We start from the raw sequence: 17,175 nt of genomic DNA, 5'->3' as shown, positions 1-17,175 counted from the left end.
CAGTGAGACAGCTATGGTCCCAGCAAGGTTTAAAAAAATGTGTTTAAAAATGTGTGTATTGTGTGGCCCTTCTTATTGGGGAGGGCTTTCTAGCAGGACGCAAGCAAATATTGTTCTCCTCTCTCCCCTTCCCAGTATACACCGTACAAACAGGGGATACATCCTACAAGGAGGGGTAGCATAAGGTCACTTATACTTGAGAAAAAGTCTTCAATACCTTATGACCAAGCCACATCTTCTCTGTAGTCACCCTGCTATTGGGAAGGACTGGGGCAAAGCTGTGGGCTTTGCTGTACGGGTGGTGACCGCAGGATCTGTGCTGGAAATTCTGGCTCCTGATGCTTAGGGCTGTCCAGCAAGTAGCTGTGGGACCAGCTAGCAAAATGAGGCTTATTCCCTTTCTTGTGGTTGCTTTACAGGGAGAAGTGTTTCCCAAATGTTCTGGAGTCACAGTTGACTGACCAGCCACCTAATAACAAAGCTTGTGATTGAAAATGCTACACAGGCATGATGGTTCTGCAGAAAAGCTGTGAGCAGTTTCCTGTAGTCTTTGGATTGCTTGTGGTCACAGAATAGAAAAAAAAAAGAAGTAACAGCCCAGTATGCTGCCTGCTTACTCCTCCAGAGTATGGATCTGAACATCCTGCTTTTTCATCCTATGATAGCCTTCATATTTATCTTCCTTTTTCTTTTCTGGAAATCTTCAGAAGTGTGTACGAAAATCTTTCAAATTAAAGAACACAGGCAGGTGCTCAAAAATTAAATGTTAACATTAACCGTAACATTTATTAAATGTTAACATTAACTGTAACATTTACTTCTATATTCCCATGCTAGGAACTGGGGTGTTAGCTGTAGTTAATAACTGAGGTATTAAGAAGCTGAGGATGCTTTTTGCTCGTATGAATATTCCTGTGGTACACGGGCTGCAAGAACTCTGGATTTTGCATTCTTTCTGAAGTGTATTAATTATGTTAATTATGCAGCTTCTCTATTCAGCCCTATTTGAAAGTGAAAGGTTGCATTTCAAGAAACTGTCACCACAAGAAAATTGTAAATAAGTATTGACGCTTCTGAAGAAATTAAAAGGATGAACCATTCATGACTTTTAAGTTGATTAACACACAGACATGAACAACCAATGAGCAAGTAACGTTGTAAACAGGAATATGATTATTGGAAAAGCTTAATTCAGAAGGAAGAATAACTCTTAAAAATTATGCAAGCCAAAAATCTTAGTTTAAGATCTGCTTTGGGCATTGGTGTTCCAGTGGAAGGCTATCTTACAGCTGTCTTTAAAGTCCTTAAAAGTTTAGAAATTTGTGGGATCCTGTCTTCATATAAGATACAAGCATTTCAAGTGTGGTTCTCAATCTGAATCCATCACTGAAGACACATCGTACTTAAGGATCTGAATCACCATTTCTGGCTGTGCACTCCCAGCCTGGCCAACCTTTGATTGATCCCTTTTATATGTTTCTCCACCCAGTGATGTGCCCAGTGACACATGCCCATGGCAAGTAGGCTGGCATCACCCATAAAACAGCCCAGACAGCTGCTTCTTTTTCCCAGAGAAGGTTTTAATGGAGGAGTCATGTAGACAATCAGATTCTCTGGTGAATCTCAGAATTTGTTACGTTCCCTTTAGTACCCAGATGAGGTGTTTGGGTTTGAAAGCATGTCTGTGAGTGTTACTGCCTAACGGGGTGTCTTTTTCTTTATGCGCACCAAAAGGAAAATGATGAATTTGTGAAAGAGAAGAGCTTCCTTCTTACTTGAAACTAAGACCTTTTCATATTCCCATCTATTTGAAGACACTTCTATGCTGCCAGAGTAGAATAGGTAAAAACCAGGATCCATACTTGGTCCCCATAACAGTAATTGTGTAGCCATGTGGACTACCACATGGCTAACCTACAAAATACAATTCCACGCCTGGATTCTGCAGCCAGTAAAGGGCTCTGATGCCCCAGTCTTTAGACGTCTTTAACAGATGGGTTTGAAATGTGGATGCAGATCTATCACTTAGTCAATGCTTCAGATCAACCCCCTGTTTAGGTTGGATCTCTTTATAAATTGGCACTTGTAAAACTGGAAGAATGGTATGAAGGAAGGAGAAGCAATGAAAACATGAACTGCTGAGGCAAAAAGCATCTGCTTCCAAACGACTATTTTTTACTACCTGACACACTTCTTTAATAGTGATGATGTTGCAGCTTTTTTTCACTCCTGGAAATAGAAACAGCAGCAGCAGTGTCCAGCACTCAGGTTAGTGTGCCAGCTATGCCTGAATGGTGCACGTTATAAGTACGCATTTAAGGTCCTTTTGTGCATACCACAGCTAAATAACAGCCAGCTCTCTCAGTGTTCTTCCACTACTGCATTTTTGGAGTAGCCTGTAGTAGGGGAAGGCTGCAAGGAGGGCTAGAAACAGCACTGCTGATGAGAGCAGCAGATGTCATTGCACTTTACTCCATTTCTGCTGCAGCTGGTTATAAATTCAGGTGGGAGATACCAAAAAGCCAAAGAAGTAAAACTCTCTTTTGTTCCTTATCTTGTCCAGGACTTGACAAGTTCATATCCTCGGGCTTTGCATGATGGTCACTTGTTGTTTCACTGAAACTTTGCTCTCTTTCAGGTGCCAGGAGACAATGAGAAGCACTGGAAGCCAGTGTTAGTGGTCTTGACAGAGAAAGACCTCTTAATATATGAGAGCATGCCACGGATGAAAGAAGCTTGGTTCAGCCCTCTGCATACCTACCCCCTGCTAGCCACCAGGTACCTGTGCTTTTTTATTATGGCCCCTTCAAGAGTGGTGGGAACAGCTGAGTCAGCCAGAAACAGGTATAGCTGGTGCATAGCTATATATCACACTAGAATGTCATGGTTTGAGAAGCAGATTCTTCTTCAGTAGGCTGATGCGCTCACCTGAACTCCTCTCTTCTCCTCCATTTCAAGTTCTGGCCAAGGCTAATGGCCAGAAGCATACCAGATGGATTATGGACGCAGCCATTTGGCCTCGATCCAGAGGCAGGAGTGCTGAAAAAGCCAAAAGCTCGATCTCCTGAGATTTCTATCTCAGTGTGCAGACCTGAGGGCTTGGCAGAAGCGCTCAGATTTCCAGCTGCTCCTCCAGGCTGAAAAAAGTGGAATTGTTGCCTTGAGTTGGATGTGCTGGTGTGGCAGTTCTGCACCACTGGTTTGGGGCTTTCGGAGGATTGCACATGCGGTGGAGACACTTAATTTCACCACGGCTTCTGTTCCTGCTCTAGCAAATGAATTCCTGGCTTTTTTAGCTTAAAATGGTGAGCTTAGAAGACACATTCTTGAATCTAGGTTGGAAATAACCGTCTGCATTATTTTGAATGTATCCATCAACACTAATTCAGAGAGAGCTTTCCCGTGGTTGTCTTTGTGCAGTGGAAACTGTCTGTGCTTCTTGATGTGAATCTTAATCACGTTTCTCTGCCAGTATGGTCAAAGGGCTTGAGAAAGAGCTGCTGTTCCATTGTTTTGGCCTTGCTACAGGCCTCTATTATACCATTTTCAATGAGTTCTCATTCAGAAGGGCTGGTTGCACATGGGCAAAAGCAGTGGGGCTCTTACTGCACTCTCATTAGTTAACTTTTGTTCTCGGTCTTTTAGTTCTCTCCCCAAATGAACTGAGGCTTTGCTGCTAAATCAGTATATTAAAAAAAAAAAAATTAAGTGGGTGAATTACACTGATGTTTGTTTTGTCCCAGTCTACCTACCCATGATGGAGTTTTCAGACTTTCTGGGAAGCCAGCTTCTGACTCATTCTTTGTTACCATAACATGAGGCAAGATCCCCAAGCTTTGTAGCTTGCAGCCTGCCGCGCAGTGTGGTGGTGAAGGTTGACAATTGCAGGTGACAATTCCCAGTGAAAACTGGGTAAGGTGTTGGAGCCAGAGGCTGCATCCAGGTGTGTCACTAAGCCTTGAGAGTTTGTGAAGCAAGAGCACCCCAGCAGAAGGTGCTGCGTCTCCTCCCCACTGCTTCGGGGTGTCGTTTGTACATGGACCCGAGTCCTTGTCCTTAAAGTGACTGGAGATCCTGCAGCACACCCTTCTCCTTCCTGTCCACACGTCGTCACGTGTAAAGACAGCACTTTGGTGGGCATCGCCAGCCCCCATCATCAGTGACCACCAATTTACTGCATCAAACAGTCTTAAGTCCTTGTCTTGGAGGGCCTGTTACTTAATTACTTTTTCTCAGGAGTTCAGATCTGATAGCAGACCAGTTTGCCTTGGGTGGGGATAGTCATCTCCCTGTCCGATGGGATTCCCGTATGAGTGGAGGAGCATCAGCCTTCAGGCTGGAGGGGAATGAGAAGTTGCTCAGCACAGGTGTCAGGCTGCTGAAGGGTCTTTACAGACTGGGAAAGTGGTCTGTAAGAAAGACAGGATGTGGTTCAGAAAGGACAAGTGCAAAGTTCAGTGCTGGGGAATAATCAACTGCGCTGGTTTGGGGTGGAAAATGAGTGACAAGGTAGCTGTTCTGCCAGGAAGCACCTGGAAAATACAGAAAATCATCTTGGGTTATAGCAGAAGTGTTGTGTGTTGGGCAGGTGTAGTAATCCTACCTAACTGCAGAGCATGAGTAAAGCCTCAGGTGATACACCACCTTCATGTGAGGCATTGCACTTCCAAAAAGATGCCATTTAACTGTGGAAGGTCTAGAAGAAAGCAATGCAAATGTAAGACCTAGAAAGCACTGTCAGTAGGGTAATACTTAAGAAACCTTAGTTATTTAATCTAGAGAAGTCCATGGAAAATACATCAATAGTTTTCAAGTATGAAGATGAGACACGAGGAGGACAAGGGAGCATGTTCTCCAGGTCCCTGCTGGATAGGGGAGATTTGGGGTAGGTCCTGGGAAAAACTTGGTGTGTGGGTGAGGTACTGGATTAGATTCTCTAGGAAAGGTGTGCGATCCTTAGCACTGGGGACTTTGAAGGACAGGTGACACTGTAACCTTCAGGAGTGTGTCGGCACAGTTAGCCCTGCGCTGGGAAGCGGGATGCGCCGGGTGACCTCCTGAGAACCATTCCAGCCCCATCTCTGTGATTTCTTACTAATATAGCTGTGAATTTAACACTCAGGTAAAAAGACAGCAGATATAGAGAACGTGACATTCAGAATGGAGTCGCAATCTGATAAATACGTATAAATACATGAATCCCCAAGGTGAGCAGATTACATAAACTGACAGATTCCCTAAATCATGACACCTACTGTTTTGGGTGATTTTGATTAAAACCCTGCAGGATCCTGGTTTTATGACCTGTCACACTGAGTACAGTTATACCAAAAAAATACACAGGGTTTGCTGTTGGTATTGACTGCTGTGTTCATTCTCAGTCAGTGATTACCTTCCTCGTGACGGGTTTTTTAATCCCCTCTGTGCATTGATCAGTGCAATTTAGAACTTTTCACCTGGAAAGTTTGCAGACCACATGTTGTAATCTTGGCTGCTCCCATCTTTCAGATTTTTATGAGTCCTTGGGAAAACATTTTTGCTTAGCTAATGCATATTTGAAAAGCTGCTGAAACTGGAAAACTTCAGTGCCAGATACTGTACGGAGTCATGCTTAATCTACCCAAGACATAATGAGCAGAGAAAATTGGAAAGTGGTAGAAGGATTGCAATCTTCTTACAGTATTTTAACAGCAGAATTTCAACATGCCCTTTTTGTTTGTTGATAAGTTTGCCTTCAACCTATGGGTGCTATTAAGACCTAAAAATACTTTCCAGTCAGTCTTTCCCAGCTTTGTGTGGAATATAAGTAATAGCTCAAATAAAACTGAGATCAGGAGATTTAAGTTGTTCCTTTAAATCTCTGCACCAGGAGGCACAGCAGCTGGCTCATAGCCCTGACTCCAAGGACCTTTTTGTCATAATCTGTTTCAGTGTTTCCTTACACCTGAATAACAGTGCCTCCCTCCAGCATGGGAATGGGGCTTAAGTAATTACATCTTAAACGTTTGCAATCAAATTCCGTTATCTATCATAGCCAGATATGAAATGAAAGGAAAAAAAAAAAAAGCAGCCCACGTTGGACTCTGATTAAAGATCAGGAAAGTAGCTTTTGTGTAAACCTGAGGTCTGTAATCACAAAGTATTCAAGCAGTTTGATAGTTAATGCCATGGAAATTTGGGGAAGGAGTTTGGGCACCAATTAGCCATCTGTGCAAGTGGGCAGAGGGGCAGGCGGAGAGCACTGGAGTCCCCAAGCACCCGAGGGAAGGTGTATGAGGTGCTGTGCAAGCTGTGCAAGTTCTCTGCTCATCTTGCCGGGGCAGTGACAGTGGTTGTGGCTCCCTCCGTGCAGAACTCGGATGAACTGAGAGCATGTGCATAGGTTTCCAAAGAGTACAGCCATTCCAGAGCAGATTTCAAATGCTAAGTCAGGGTAAGGAGTGGTTTCAGCGTAAGAGAGGTCAGATGATAGTGGCTTTCTACTAGGTAGAGCTGCATGACTGTTGATGCACTTGTGTCATGGTCTCTTCTGAGATAAATCTCGAATGAGCAGCTGAATGCTTGCTTTGAATGTCAGTGCTGTTTTCACTGTCCTTTTTGAAGAGGCCATTAGATTTTGCTGTTGCGGTAAATGGTTGAAACTCTTTTCGTAGCATTAGGATGAGAAGCAGGTCCCAGTGCATCTCAGCCAGCACCAGCACTTCAGGTTGGACTGCACCCATCTTGCTATCACACGTTTGCAAAGAATAATGCTAAAACAGTCCCCAAAATACAGAGAGACAAGGGAGAAATTCGAGAAGATTAGAAGTGCCTCCCTGGCTCTCTGGAGCATCCCAACAGTTGCATTTTACAGCTGCTGCCTGTTACGTACGCGCTGTGCAAAACAGGCTCGATGGTGACCAACCTTCTCCTGCCCTCTCGCGGCTCTGGCTGCTCCAGGGAAGCATGCTCAGGCTCCAGCGTGCTCACAGGCATCTCTGAAACCTCCACGGAGCCCAGTAACCTTCAGGGGTTGTGGGTGAATATTACCAGAGCTGGCCTTGGGGTGCCTTTTCGGCTCTGGGATGCAGCATGCACCACGAACACATCCTAGGCTGCGGTCAGAGCGACGGGGAGGCGGGGGTGAGGGGAAGCTGTCTGTGAAGTTTCTAAGACTATTTTTTTGCCTCTCAAGGTATTCTTGTGGTCTTTAGCAGAAAACATCTTTTATGTAAATGAAACAGCTCACTTGAATGCAGCTTTATTAAAGCTTGGGAATCCTTTGACCTGTACCCAAATACTTCAGTACTGACAGCTGGTACATAAACACTATCAAATGTTCCCCTGCATATTTGTCTGGTTCATATTTAACTGCATGATTTTCCAAAGCACGATCTGGAGTTGTATGATAGAAAAGGATTTTAAAGTGAGACTGAATTTTTAATAATGAGGGTATAAAGGAAATGAGAAGGCAGGCAAGAAACAATGTTCATGTTGCATGTGTCACATACTTTAATTTGTAAAGTAGATCTCCATTCTGTCTATATGCTGAAAAACCTACAGTGCCAGTGCTATGGATAAAGTATGAAGATGTAGGGGAGTGGGGGTTGGATTTGAAAGGATATAAAACATTGGAACCATCTGTCTGTCACACATTCAGTATCACAAATATTAGAAAACAATTTTTAGCACAGCTGATGAGCGCTGCATAAAGGAGAAGGGATGACCCAGGGAAAAGCTGGAATAGCTTTATTTTTACTGACAAACTTGATGTGATTTTCCAGGCTGCTTTCCTGCAGTCGCCCCAGTAGCAGAAGGCAGCATGAGAGCAGTGGCAGTGACTGGCCAGGGACAGGCAGCAGCAGAAGTCACCGGAGATTTCAGTTCCCAGTCTCCTGCCTTAATTATCAAGATGCAGCTTCCCCACAGAGTTTGCACTTCCCAATGCCAAATGAAAGTGAATTAATGTTTTTGGGCTGGCTGTTTGCCACTGACTCCCCAGCTCCAAGATCTGCCCAGGGTGCAGTTAGGAGACCTTGAGTATCAAAGCTGAGTGGGGCATTGACGCAGCCCTTCTAGAGGCAAAAAAAGCATTTGGGGAGGGTGGTGGTGCCTCTTTGGAAGAGGCTTTCCTGCCCAGACATGGGGCAGAGCAGCTCTGACCAAGATACTCTGCATCTTGCCTCCCGAGACCTCCTGGGACTATGAAATCAAGGCAGATGCTTAAAATCCAAAGAAAGTTACCACAAACCTGAGCATGAACAAATCTTGCAAACCTTCTAGCGGGGTATGAAAGACGGATGCATCTGTTCGGCACAATGTGCATCCCAAATGTCAGCATGGAATGCCAGGGAATTGGGGAAAATTTCAGATACCCTATGGTTAGTGGTTTAATAACTGAAAAGCTGAAGTTGTGCTTTTTCTTTCCTTTCTGCTTTTTTTCTCTATTAAATAAACATCTCTGATGGCATACTTCTACAGTGTCAGCTAACAGGCAACTATTCTTTCAGATGCAAAACAATAATTTGAGGGTGAATTAGCATTCAGTAGATGATTAGTATAATCTAATGTTTTATCCTTCAGCACAAGTATTCTACTACCATGCTACATACTTACTCTATAGTCTCATATGAAGTATATTGTTTGGCTATAGAAGGGGAAACACGAGACACAAGACAGAAATAAGGTTTTCAGAAGAATTTCATTTTGTGACTCCCTCTGAGGGTTAGTCTCTGGATCTCAAAGGGTGATGAGCTCCTCTGGCTTATTCTTTTCAGCTGAATCAGTGTCATGTCCCTGAGTGAATTCTGTATTCACTGTCCACACTTCTGCAGGGAAAAAAAACACCAAAAAGGCAGTCTTAAAGAAGAATTAAATATTATGAGGTGCTGATTTTCTCACTCAAAAATATTCCCTGCAATTAGTGTTTGCCCAGATGAACAAACCTTTTTTGGTCACAGGAGATCAGCTGTTGATGCCAGGCAAAAAAATGTTAATTGCAGCAAAATGTGAAAGAATTTCAGATTACAGGTAGCTGCAACATTTTGCATTTTACAGGTTCCTTATGGGAAAAGTATGCACAAGACAGTACTTCAGCATCTGCATATTTTACAGAACTTCTTACTTTATCTGACAGTATTTACGGTTGAGTTTGCTGCAGATGTTTAAGCTTTATGGCAAATGCTGCTTGACAGTGAAAGTTGGATTCAGCTGCCTTATCTGAGCGAGCACTTGTAGCTGTGGACCAAATGCCATCACCACAGACCAGTCAGTGATTTCCCTCACTTCCTCATCCAAATGGGTGTTTTGTACAATTCATTAGGAAATTTTAAGACATCCCCATCATCACCTGCATGTCTGGCTGCTGCTGTACTCTCCTCCTTGGACCTTCGCTGTTCTGAGTGTCACTAGGGGTCACTTTAGGCTCAAATACAGAGGAGATGCCTGTTCTCATGCTCTGAACCACATGTGTTTAGGAAAGGATAAAGCAGAGCTGTGCTCGGGTAGGAATTTTGGCACAGTGTGCTCTGTCAGCGTGATAATCCAATGATGTGTTTTCAATTGCAGGTTGGTCCATTCTGGCCCAGGAAAAGGCTCACCGCAGTCAGGGGTGGATTTGTCTTTTGCAACCCGAACCGGTACAAGGCAAGGGATTGAAACCCATCTGTTCAGGACAGAGACTAGCCGAGACCTCTCACTGTGGACGAGGAGCGTAGTGCAGGGCTGCCACAATTCTGCGGAGCTCATCACGGAAATCACCACATGTGAGTAACGTCTGCGGCACTGCATCTCCACACCTCCTCCTGACACTCATGGGTAGCTCAGGCTCCTTCTGCTAGAGGTGATTAATTTAAAAAAATGTGCATATTTAGGACTCTGTGTCTAAAATATTGTCCCCTTGGTTTCTGAGCCAGTCCCAGCTGGTGTGGTACCTGTGGCCTGCAACACAGTCACTGTCTTTCTGACTTTTGGTCTTGTTTTTGGCATGTTGTTTCAGACACAAGTCTGTAGTCAGCCATATAGGGCTGAGTGTCACAGAGGAGTGATCGTCAGAGGTTTGTCCAGAAACCCACAGAAAAGAGCATTTTTCTGAGATTGAGGAGACTCCTGAGAGCCTGGCGGGAGTTTCTCCTGCAGAGGGAGGAGGCAGAGGAGGAGCGGCACGTTCACAAGTGTGAATTGGTCATTTATTCACCCAGCTCTGCACACTTGAGAAGAGTAAAAAAAATACAAACCAGTCCAACAGCCACATTTTGATGGCTAGTCATTTCCCTCCCTGAGCATCAGGGTGTCACTTCTTAGCACTTCTGTACATGCAAAATCGACTGGAATGAAAGTAATCGGCTGCAGATGCTCTGGGGTGATGCCCGGTTCGGCGAGGTAGCTGCTAGCCTGGGGAGGCTTTGGGGCTGTGCCCCCGGGATTTGGGAGTCCTTCCCCCGCTAGCCCTACGGTCGGTGGGGCTGTTGAAGTTGAACGTTGTCTCCACTCGTTGCCTAAAAACGTGAGAGCAAGAGCCAAAGCACAAATCCGCTCCGTGACCAAGGGCAGCTCCGATTTCCTGAAGCCATCAGGCGCTGCGGAGCTCAGGGATGCCTGGCCGTGGCCTGCCAGGCCCCGTGCCCTGCAGGGAGCTCGGGCGGCTTTTCGAGGGCCTCTGGTGTGGAAACCAGCCGGACCGTTCAGTGGGGACCACCTCGAGGGCATGTCCGTCTCCTCGGCCCAGTGACATGAGTGCCTTTCTTTCCAAAAGAGGAGGAGGGCATCAGCCCCTTCGTTTGTCGTGGTGCTTTTATCCCAGTGCCAAGGACCCTTCTTGGCAGAACTGTTCAGGGGAAAGTAGTGGAACAGAGAATTTGGGATGTGAACACCTGAACTCTTCATTTTTTAATTTGGATCACGGCCTACGGTTCTGAGCTGAGGGGAAGATGCAGACTTTCTGCTTGCAGTAGCGATTATATACAATTATCTGGGCCCTTTTTCAATTACCACGACACTAATGAGCACTCAGGAGTGTCTTCATCTTTGTCAAAATACTTTAGGGAAACCCTTTACAGCTTCTAATTTTCTCGTGTGTTGTGCGCCGCATTTATTGATTCTGGCTATGTCTGTCAGACATAAGAAGAAGAGTAGCTGTGACTTTGTCAAGGTTTGGAAGGAGGAAATGCCAGCCTGAGCCTTCTTAAACTTCAGTAGATTGTTTTTGTGTCAGCATGTAGATGTATGCTGCAACATGAAGAATGCAGCGAATAACCGAAAGGCCTGACACCACTACTGCTACTGCCGAGCACAATTTTAGTCTGTGTGTTTACACCGTAACTAACAAACCTTGCTTCGACCTTGCACAACAGAAAGATTTCTGTTGTTTTCCCAAATCTGCAGGTTTACAGTTAGAGCATGATTAGCCCAGTTTTAGGAAAGGTTAGTTTCCACAAGTAGTGTTGAGATCGAATGTAAAATGCAGATATCTGCAGCCAAATAGAATTTATTGCTTTTAAGAACATTACAGACTAAATTTTGTTTCCGTCTTCAGCTTGCACATATAAAAGCCAGGAGTGCCGTTTGACCATCCATTATGAACATGGATTCTCTCTTACAACTGAACCGCAAGATGGTGCCTTCTCTAAGACAATTGCACAATATCCTTACGAAAAACTGAAAATGTCCTCCGATGATGGGATAAGGATGCTTTATTTAGACTTTGGAGGAAAGGATGGAGAAATTGTAAGTACTGTGTTTAGCAATGGGATGCAGATTACCATCCCTTTGGTGTCCTTCAGGCTGTGGGGGTGGAGAAGCATTAATGGAAGTTGGACTGGATGATCGTTGAAGGTCCCCTCCTACTACATATTCTATTCTGTTCTGTTCTATTCTATTCTAAACAGCTGGCCAGTACCAGATTCCAGTACCAGTATTTAGACACTGTTTTCTAGTGCAGCATGACAATCTGGCTTTAGAAGGAAATAAACTAAAAAGAGAGAGAAAATGGTAAAACCATGCAAGGAGGGATGAAAGATTTCTTACATTTAAAAACAAATTGTATCTCTAAATAGCCAGATGTTAGAATTTTTGTATGTATTCATTTAACTTTTTAAATTATTGTGGGTGGAAGAACTTAAGAATGAGATATTATTAATTCCAATGTACACATAGGGACTTTGTTATGACAACAAGCTACATTTTATTTTTGAACATATAGTTGCTGAAAAAAATTGAAGACTACAGATGTAGTGCAAACTGTCTGCTTAGGCCTCTAAGTTAGCTGTCACAATGCCTAAAAATAAGGTGCTTATTCCTACAAGCAGTTTAGATACCATAAATTATGCATATAAACATGGTCTTTCCTGCCAAATTTTTTCAGCAGTTCCTGAGCAGGTTGGGTGCCTAATTCTTCACGTTACCTTTGATAACATATACTCTGTGAACTGCTTATTGTCAGGCTTTCAGAAGGGAATTTGTTACTAGCTCTCAATAAAGTCGACTGGTGGAAAGGCAAATCTGGTTTATTTTGGTGTGAACCTACTGTTGAACCTGCTGGTCACACTGACAAGTCTGTCATGCTTAGCAAGCATGTGGTGAGATCATCTGAACTGTGACTATGGGAAAAAAAGTCTCAGTTCAGTCTCGCTGCCAGCTGTGCGAACAGAGGAGCAACCATGCAGCATCAGCTGAAAGTGCAGTATCCTGGCTTCAGTTATGACCAACAGCAGGTGCACTGGGTATTGGACATAGACCATCTGACCACCATCCCTGGTCAGAAACAGAGCCTGAAAAGATGGAGGGGTTGAGCCTCTTGGGAAACTGCTTGCAGCATCTGACTCCATTTTCTGCTGCTTACCCAGGTGGATGCAAGCCCAGAGGCACCAGGATCCCATCTGCTCTCAAGATGCTTATTACTTACTTTCAGTAACCTAAATATTTGCAGCTGTATGCAAAGGAGAGACAGTATGTTGTAATAAAGGCTTGTTATTAATAGAAGCCTGTTCAAAATACCAGGCAGCAGTTAATCAAGTACTCCGTAAATGATTGCTTATTTGAGCTGTAATCTAATAATTCTCAGCTTGGCTTCTTTCTGTACTTTTCAGCAACTGGACCTTCATTCCTGTCCAAAACCAATTGTGTTCATCATTCATTCCTTCCTGTCAGCAAAGATTACAAGACTTGGCTTGGTGGCATAAGTGGGATACATCTGTTTCTTCAAAGAAGGACAAAGTGACCATGCTAATCTGAAGTACAGTCAACAGCAGCAGCCCATACCAGCTAGCAGCGTACACCAGCTTGGGGTTCAGTACTGGGTGTTGGTCATTTCTGCAGTCTTCCAAGGCCCAGGTTTCATTTTGATCAGCTAAAGAGGTGACATGACAAGGAAAACAGTGGATTTCATTGTAAATAACAGGATTTTAAAATCCCATATGAGACAGTAAAAGCATGTAGTACCATACATGTAAATGTTTCAGAATCATAAATTGTGCCTATTTCAATGTACTTGTTTATATAGAATAAGTAAAGGGCTAAGCAGACAAGAGCGGGTGTTGGTTGTGATGCAAGCTTAAAGTTGTTTGAGTAGAGGTTCTCCAAACAAGATTGTCCCACCACCCAAACGTAAAATATTTTTTCTGTTCTAACCTGTGCACCACTTACAGAAGATTTTTCTCTTGGAGCGCTGTCAGAACCTCTTGCTTGAATACCCAGCAGAGCATGCCAATATGCACCTTTGAGTCAGATGCTCTAAAGCAATAGAGCTGTGGTCAGTGAACAGCCAGAGGGTCCCTGCCGAGGGGCACTTTCAAGTTAAATGACGAAGACATCTTGTGTACATTCCTAGCGAAGGACCCAAAGCAAGACTAGCTATAGCGATGTATTGGGAGCCAGCTGTCAGTGGGGCGTAGGTAGGAGTGTCCTTTGTTACTGAACACACAGGATGTATTTTTACAGTGACTTCCCAGAATGGCTTAATGAGTTTCAACTACCCAAGATCCCCAGCTCAGGTAAAAGTTACCTAAATCCATGCTGAAGCATGACCAAAGCTTGTGCCAGCACATTTCCACAGTGGTTTTCCAACAGAAAGCCATGCTGAGCTTCCTGTCCTCCTACCCCTACGGTGTCACCCCCTCAGCTCTGACAAGGCTGGTTATGTGGTCTTCATAGAAGAACAAATGTGGGGAAGGAGGAAGACTTGATTTTTTGAGACTTTTCTAGATTAGATCAGAAAAATTATTCAGGAAGCTCCACAACAGTGAGGAAACACACCAGGGCAGGAACACGAGCTGCGCTGCCAGAAAAGCCTTAATATGGAACTGCTCCTGTGAGCATGACTTGGCAAGTTCAGCTTTATTCCTTACTGGTGCAACGCAAGACATTCACCTCCGTACCCATAACTTACTAGTTCCTGTTTTGCACCACAGCTTACCGTTTTAAGTCAAAACATGCGAATCACTGAGTTTCAGCCTTGTTCACAGTTACATTGGGTGCAAAGCAGGCAGGAACACTGACCTTCATCATCAGAGATGATGCACACAGCTTGCACCTGGAACTACTAAATTGTCTTAATGTGGTCAGGTGGGAACAGGGAACTACTAAATTGGCTTAACGTGGTCAGGTGGGAACAGGGAACTACTAAATTGGCTTAACATGGTCAGGTTGGGAAGCAGAACAGGGATGGTATTTAAGTTGCTCTTACTTTGCAAACAGAACTGTTTCATATAGGGGTAAGATTTTGTTTGCTTTTAGACTTTTACCCTAAATTCATACTTTGAAGGACAGGAACTGTACAGGAAGTAATAAATCCGAAGTTTGTGGAAGTTCACTTGTCATATTACAACACTTCTTTTATTCTTGAGAAAGCACATTAAGTTTCAACTTAGCATCACTTGGCTGGCAAAGAGGAAAATTAAAAACACAGTTTGGTTCCATGTTGCTTTTAAGCTAAGTCTTGAAAGTTAAGTCTAAGTCATGCTGTTTATTCACAGTATAGGAATTAATTCATGGTGGTTTCCATAGCTATCTTAATCATCGAAACTAACTAAAAATTTAAGATGATGGGCTGAATCCACAAATACAGAAAATGATATTGAAGAACAACAGCTAAATCGCCATTTGGAAGAGCAGCCCCACTTCCAGAACGTCCCATCAGTCAAAAGCAAGCCTGGGAGGGGATTCACCCAGCTGTGAACTTTGTTTTTACTGTCATGGTACTTGCACTTAAAAATTAATTCCTCATATAAATTCACAAGGTAGGAGATAATATGTTACATAACTCTCCAATAATTTCCAAATGGACTTTTCTCACTTAGCAACCACTGCCGTTCACTTAACTTTCTGTGGCAGTTACTTGGGTGTCCTTTGGCTTGGAAGCTTCTAGGGGAACATCTTCTGAGAAGCTGAGAGCAGTCGGTACGCTGGGGGGACTGGGTCTTTGAGTATGGACTCACATCACATCGTCAAGTAAACAGTTGTATGAAGTTTTTAAAAAGCGATTCAGGACATTTTTATTGCTGTTCCAAAGTATAACTTAAAAATTTGGACACAGGCTCCTATAAAAGTTCCAGAGATTGAAGTGAAAACTTGCATACAGTGGGGTAGGTTAAATACATATGTAAACTATACTGCACTATTTCCTTGTTCCTTTAACACTTACAAATCACTGGAATGTTATACCTAACATGTATGTGCATTGTAAATATTACAAATTCCTATATTAGTACCAACAATTAAATGACACAATATGTAATCTAAGGTGCTCAGTACTATATGAAGTATAAATGAATAACTAAACAGTTTGCAAAGAAAATTCATATTATATATATTTATAGAAAAAATAATGATAATTACAGATGCTATTTCTTCATTTTCAGATTTTGGACTGATTCGTATTTGGATGGGATAGACAAATGAAATATGAGCCTACTCCACATTTATAAGAGTATAGTGAATATTTATATTTTAGAGGAAAAGAATATATTTAATAAAGTCATTTATTGGATTTTTGTGAGGTGAGGTTACTTTGTACCCAAACAAGCTGTTGCAAAGGCTGTCCTTTGGTTTTGGGCTGGGGAAAATTACACTTTAAACCTCAGTCATTCTGTTAAAAATTCAGTTACTTGAGAGAACTGTTCATCGTATTGATGGAATGACTTTTAAAAATTTAAAATAAAAAAAAAAGTATTAATGTACTGTCAATGGTGCATTGGTGCTTTCTATCAAGTAAGCCCGGTGTTCATGTGATAGTGGCACTGTTGATGACAGGCTGAAAGCATAAGTATGCAGCATTTTTTTTTTGCTGCTGGCATTTACTGAAAGGTCAGAAGGATGTTCTGGGCGAGGTCGCTCAGACTCACCTGCTGAAGTTACAATGCTTTCTCTCTTGCTTATACTTAACTGGGTGGTTATAGAAGTCATAAAAAAAAAAAAAAAGAGTAGAAATTTCTGCTCGAGCTTCTGCATTCAAGGAGTGAGGCCAACATGTGCCTTGCTTATCTTATGAATGGTTATGGAAAAAAAATGGTTTTCGTCCCTTCTACTTTAATTCTTAACTTAGTGGCCCAAATAAATAGAAAAGCTAACTGTGGGAATTTAAGCCTCTTCTTTCAGTCTGATCTGAGGTATGGCAGACCAGCTGCATGGAAACCCTAAAAAGGGATATTCCCGAGTTCCACTCTTTTCACAAAATACTGACTGTAAATGGAACGGTCTGATCAGAAAGTTTGTATAGCAGCTTCACCGTTAAAAAGACTTGGATACATATTGGAACATACATGTTATTGGAAAAATGTGATACAAGGTGTTTGTTAAAAAAAAAAAAATAAAAGAAAATAAAGCTGATCTGAGTGTGTTCAGGGAAACATACTGTGTTTCCTAAGAGTCTTGCTCTTTAAATGGAACTGGCATCTCTTAAGGTACTTTATAAATCGAAACACAACTCTTTATGTGCTACCAAGTAAATCGCTACCACGAACATCATTAGAATTGGTCATTTCCAAATAACGAAACAAGTGCTTTGTCCTTCTGCGGAAGGTAAGTATTGTTTCTTGCCATAGGACATGGAGGCACACTCCATCCAGCTCTTCACATTCAGAAGCACAGCTGATTTGAAGTAGAGGTTGATCTGATTTCCATCTGCAAGACTTCTCAATGTCCTCTTACCCATGTTTAAAGGTTAATTGGAGCTTCTTCAGTTTCAGTGGAAGCAGAATCAGG

The 17,175-nt window shown here is 42.9% G+C and overlaps 1 protein-coding gene across 1 annotated transcript in view; it reads left to right on the top strand.

Moving 5' to 3' along the window:
* The window catches only part of SNTB1 (syntrophin beta 1), a 117,972-nt gene extending 101,148 nt beyond the window's left edge, over positions 1-16,824 (top strand). Inside the window, exons 4-7 of the mRNA XM_075023882.1 lie at positions 2,639-2,778; positions 9,547-9,743; positions 11,513-11,703; positions 13,065-16,824. Of these exons, the coding sequence (XP_074879983.1) occupies positions 2,639-2,778; positions 9,547-9,743; positions 11,513-11,703; positions 13,065-13,157 (621 nt within the window). The 3' untranslated portion in view covers positions 13,158-16,824. The remainder of the gene's footprint in view (positions 1-2,638; positions 2,779-9,546; positions 9,744-11,512; positions 11,704-13,064) is intronic.
* Positions 16,825-17,175: the final 351 nt, after the last annotated feature.

This window comes from Buteo buteo, chromosome 3 (genome assembly GCF_964188355.1).
Source record: "Buteo buteo chromosome 3, bButBut1.hap1.1, whole genome shotgun sequence".
NCBI classification, from domain to species: Eukaryota; Metazoa; Chordata; class Aves; order Accipitriformes; family Accipitridae; genus Buteo; species Buteo buteo.
Note: the sequence above shows the minus strand (reverse complement) of the source record. Positions and strands in the feature narration are given on the sequence as shown.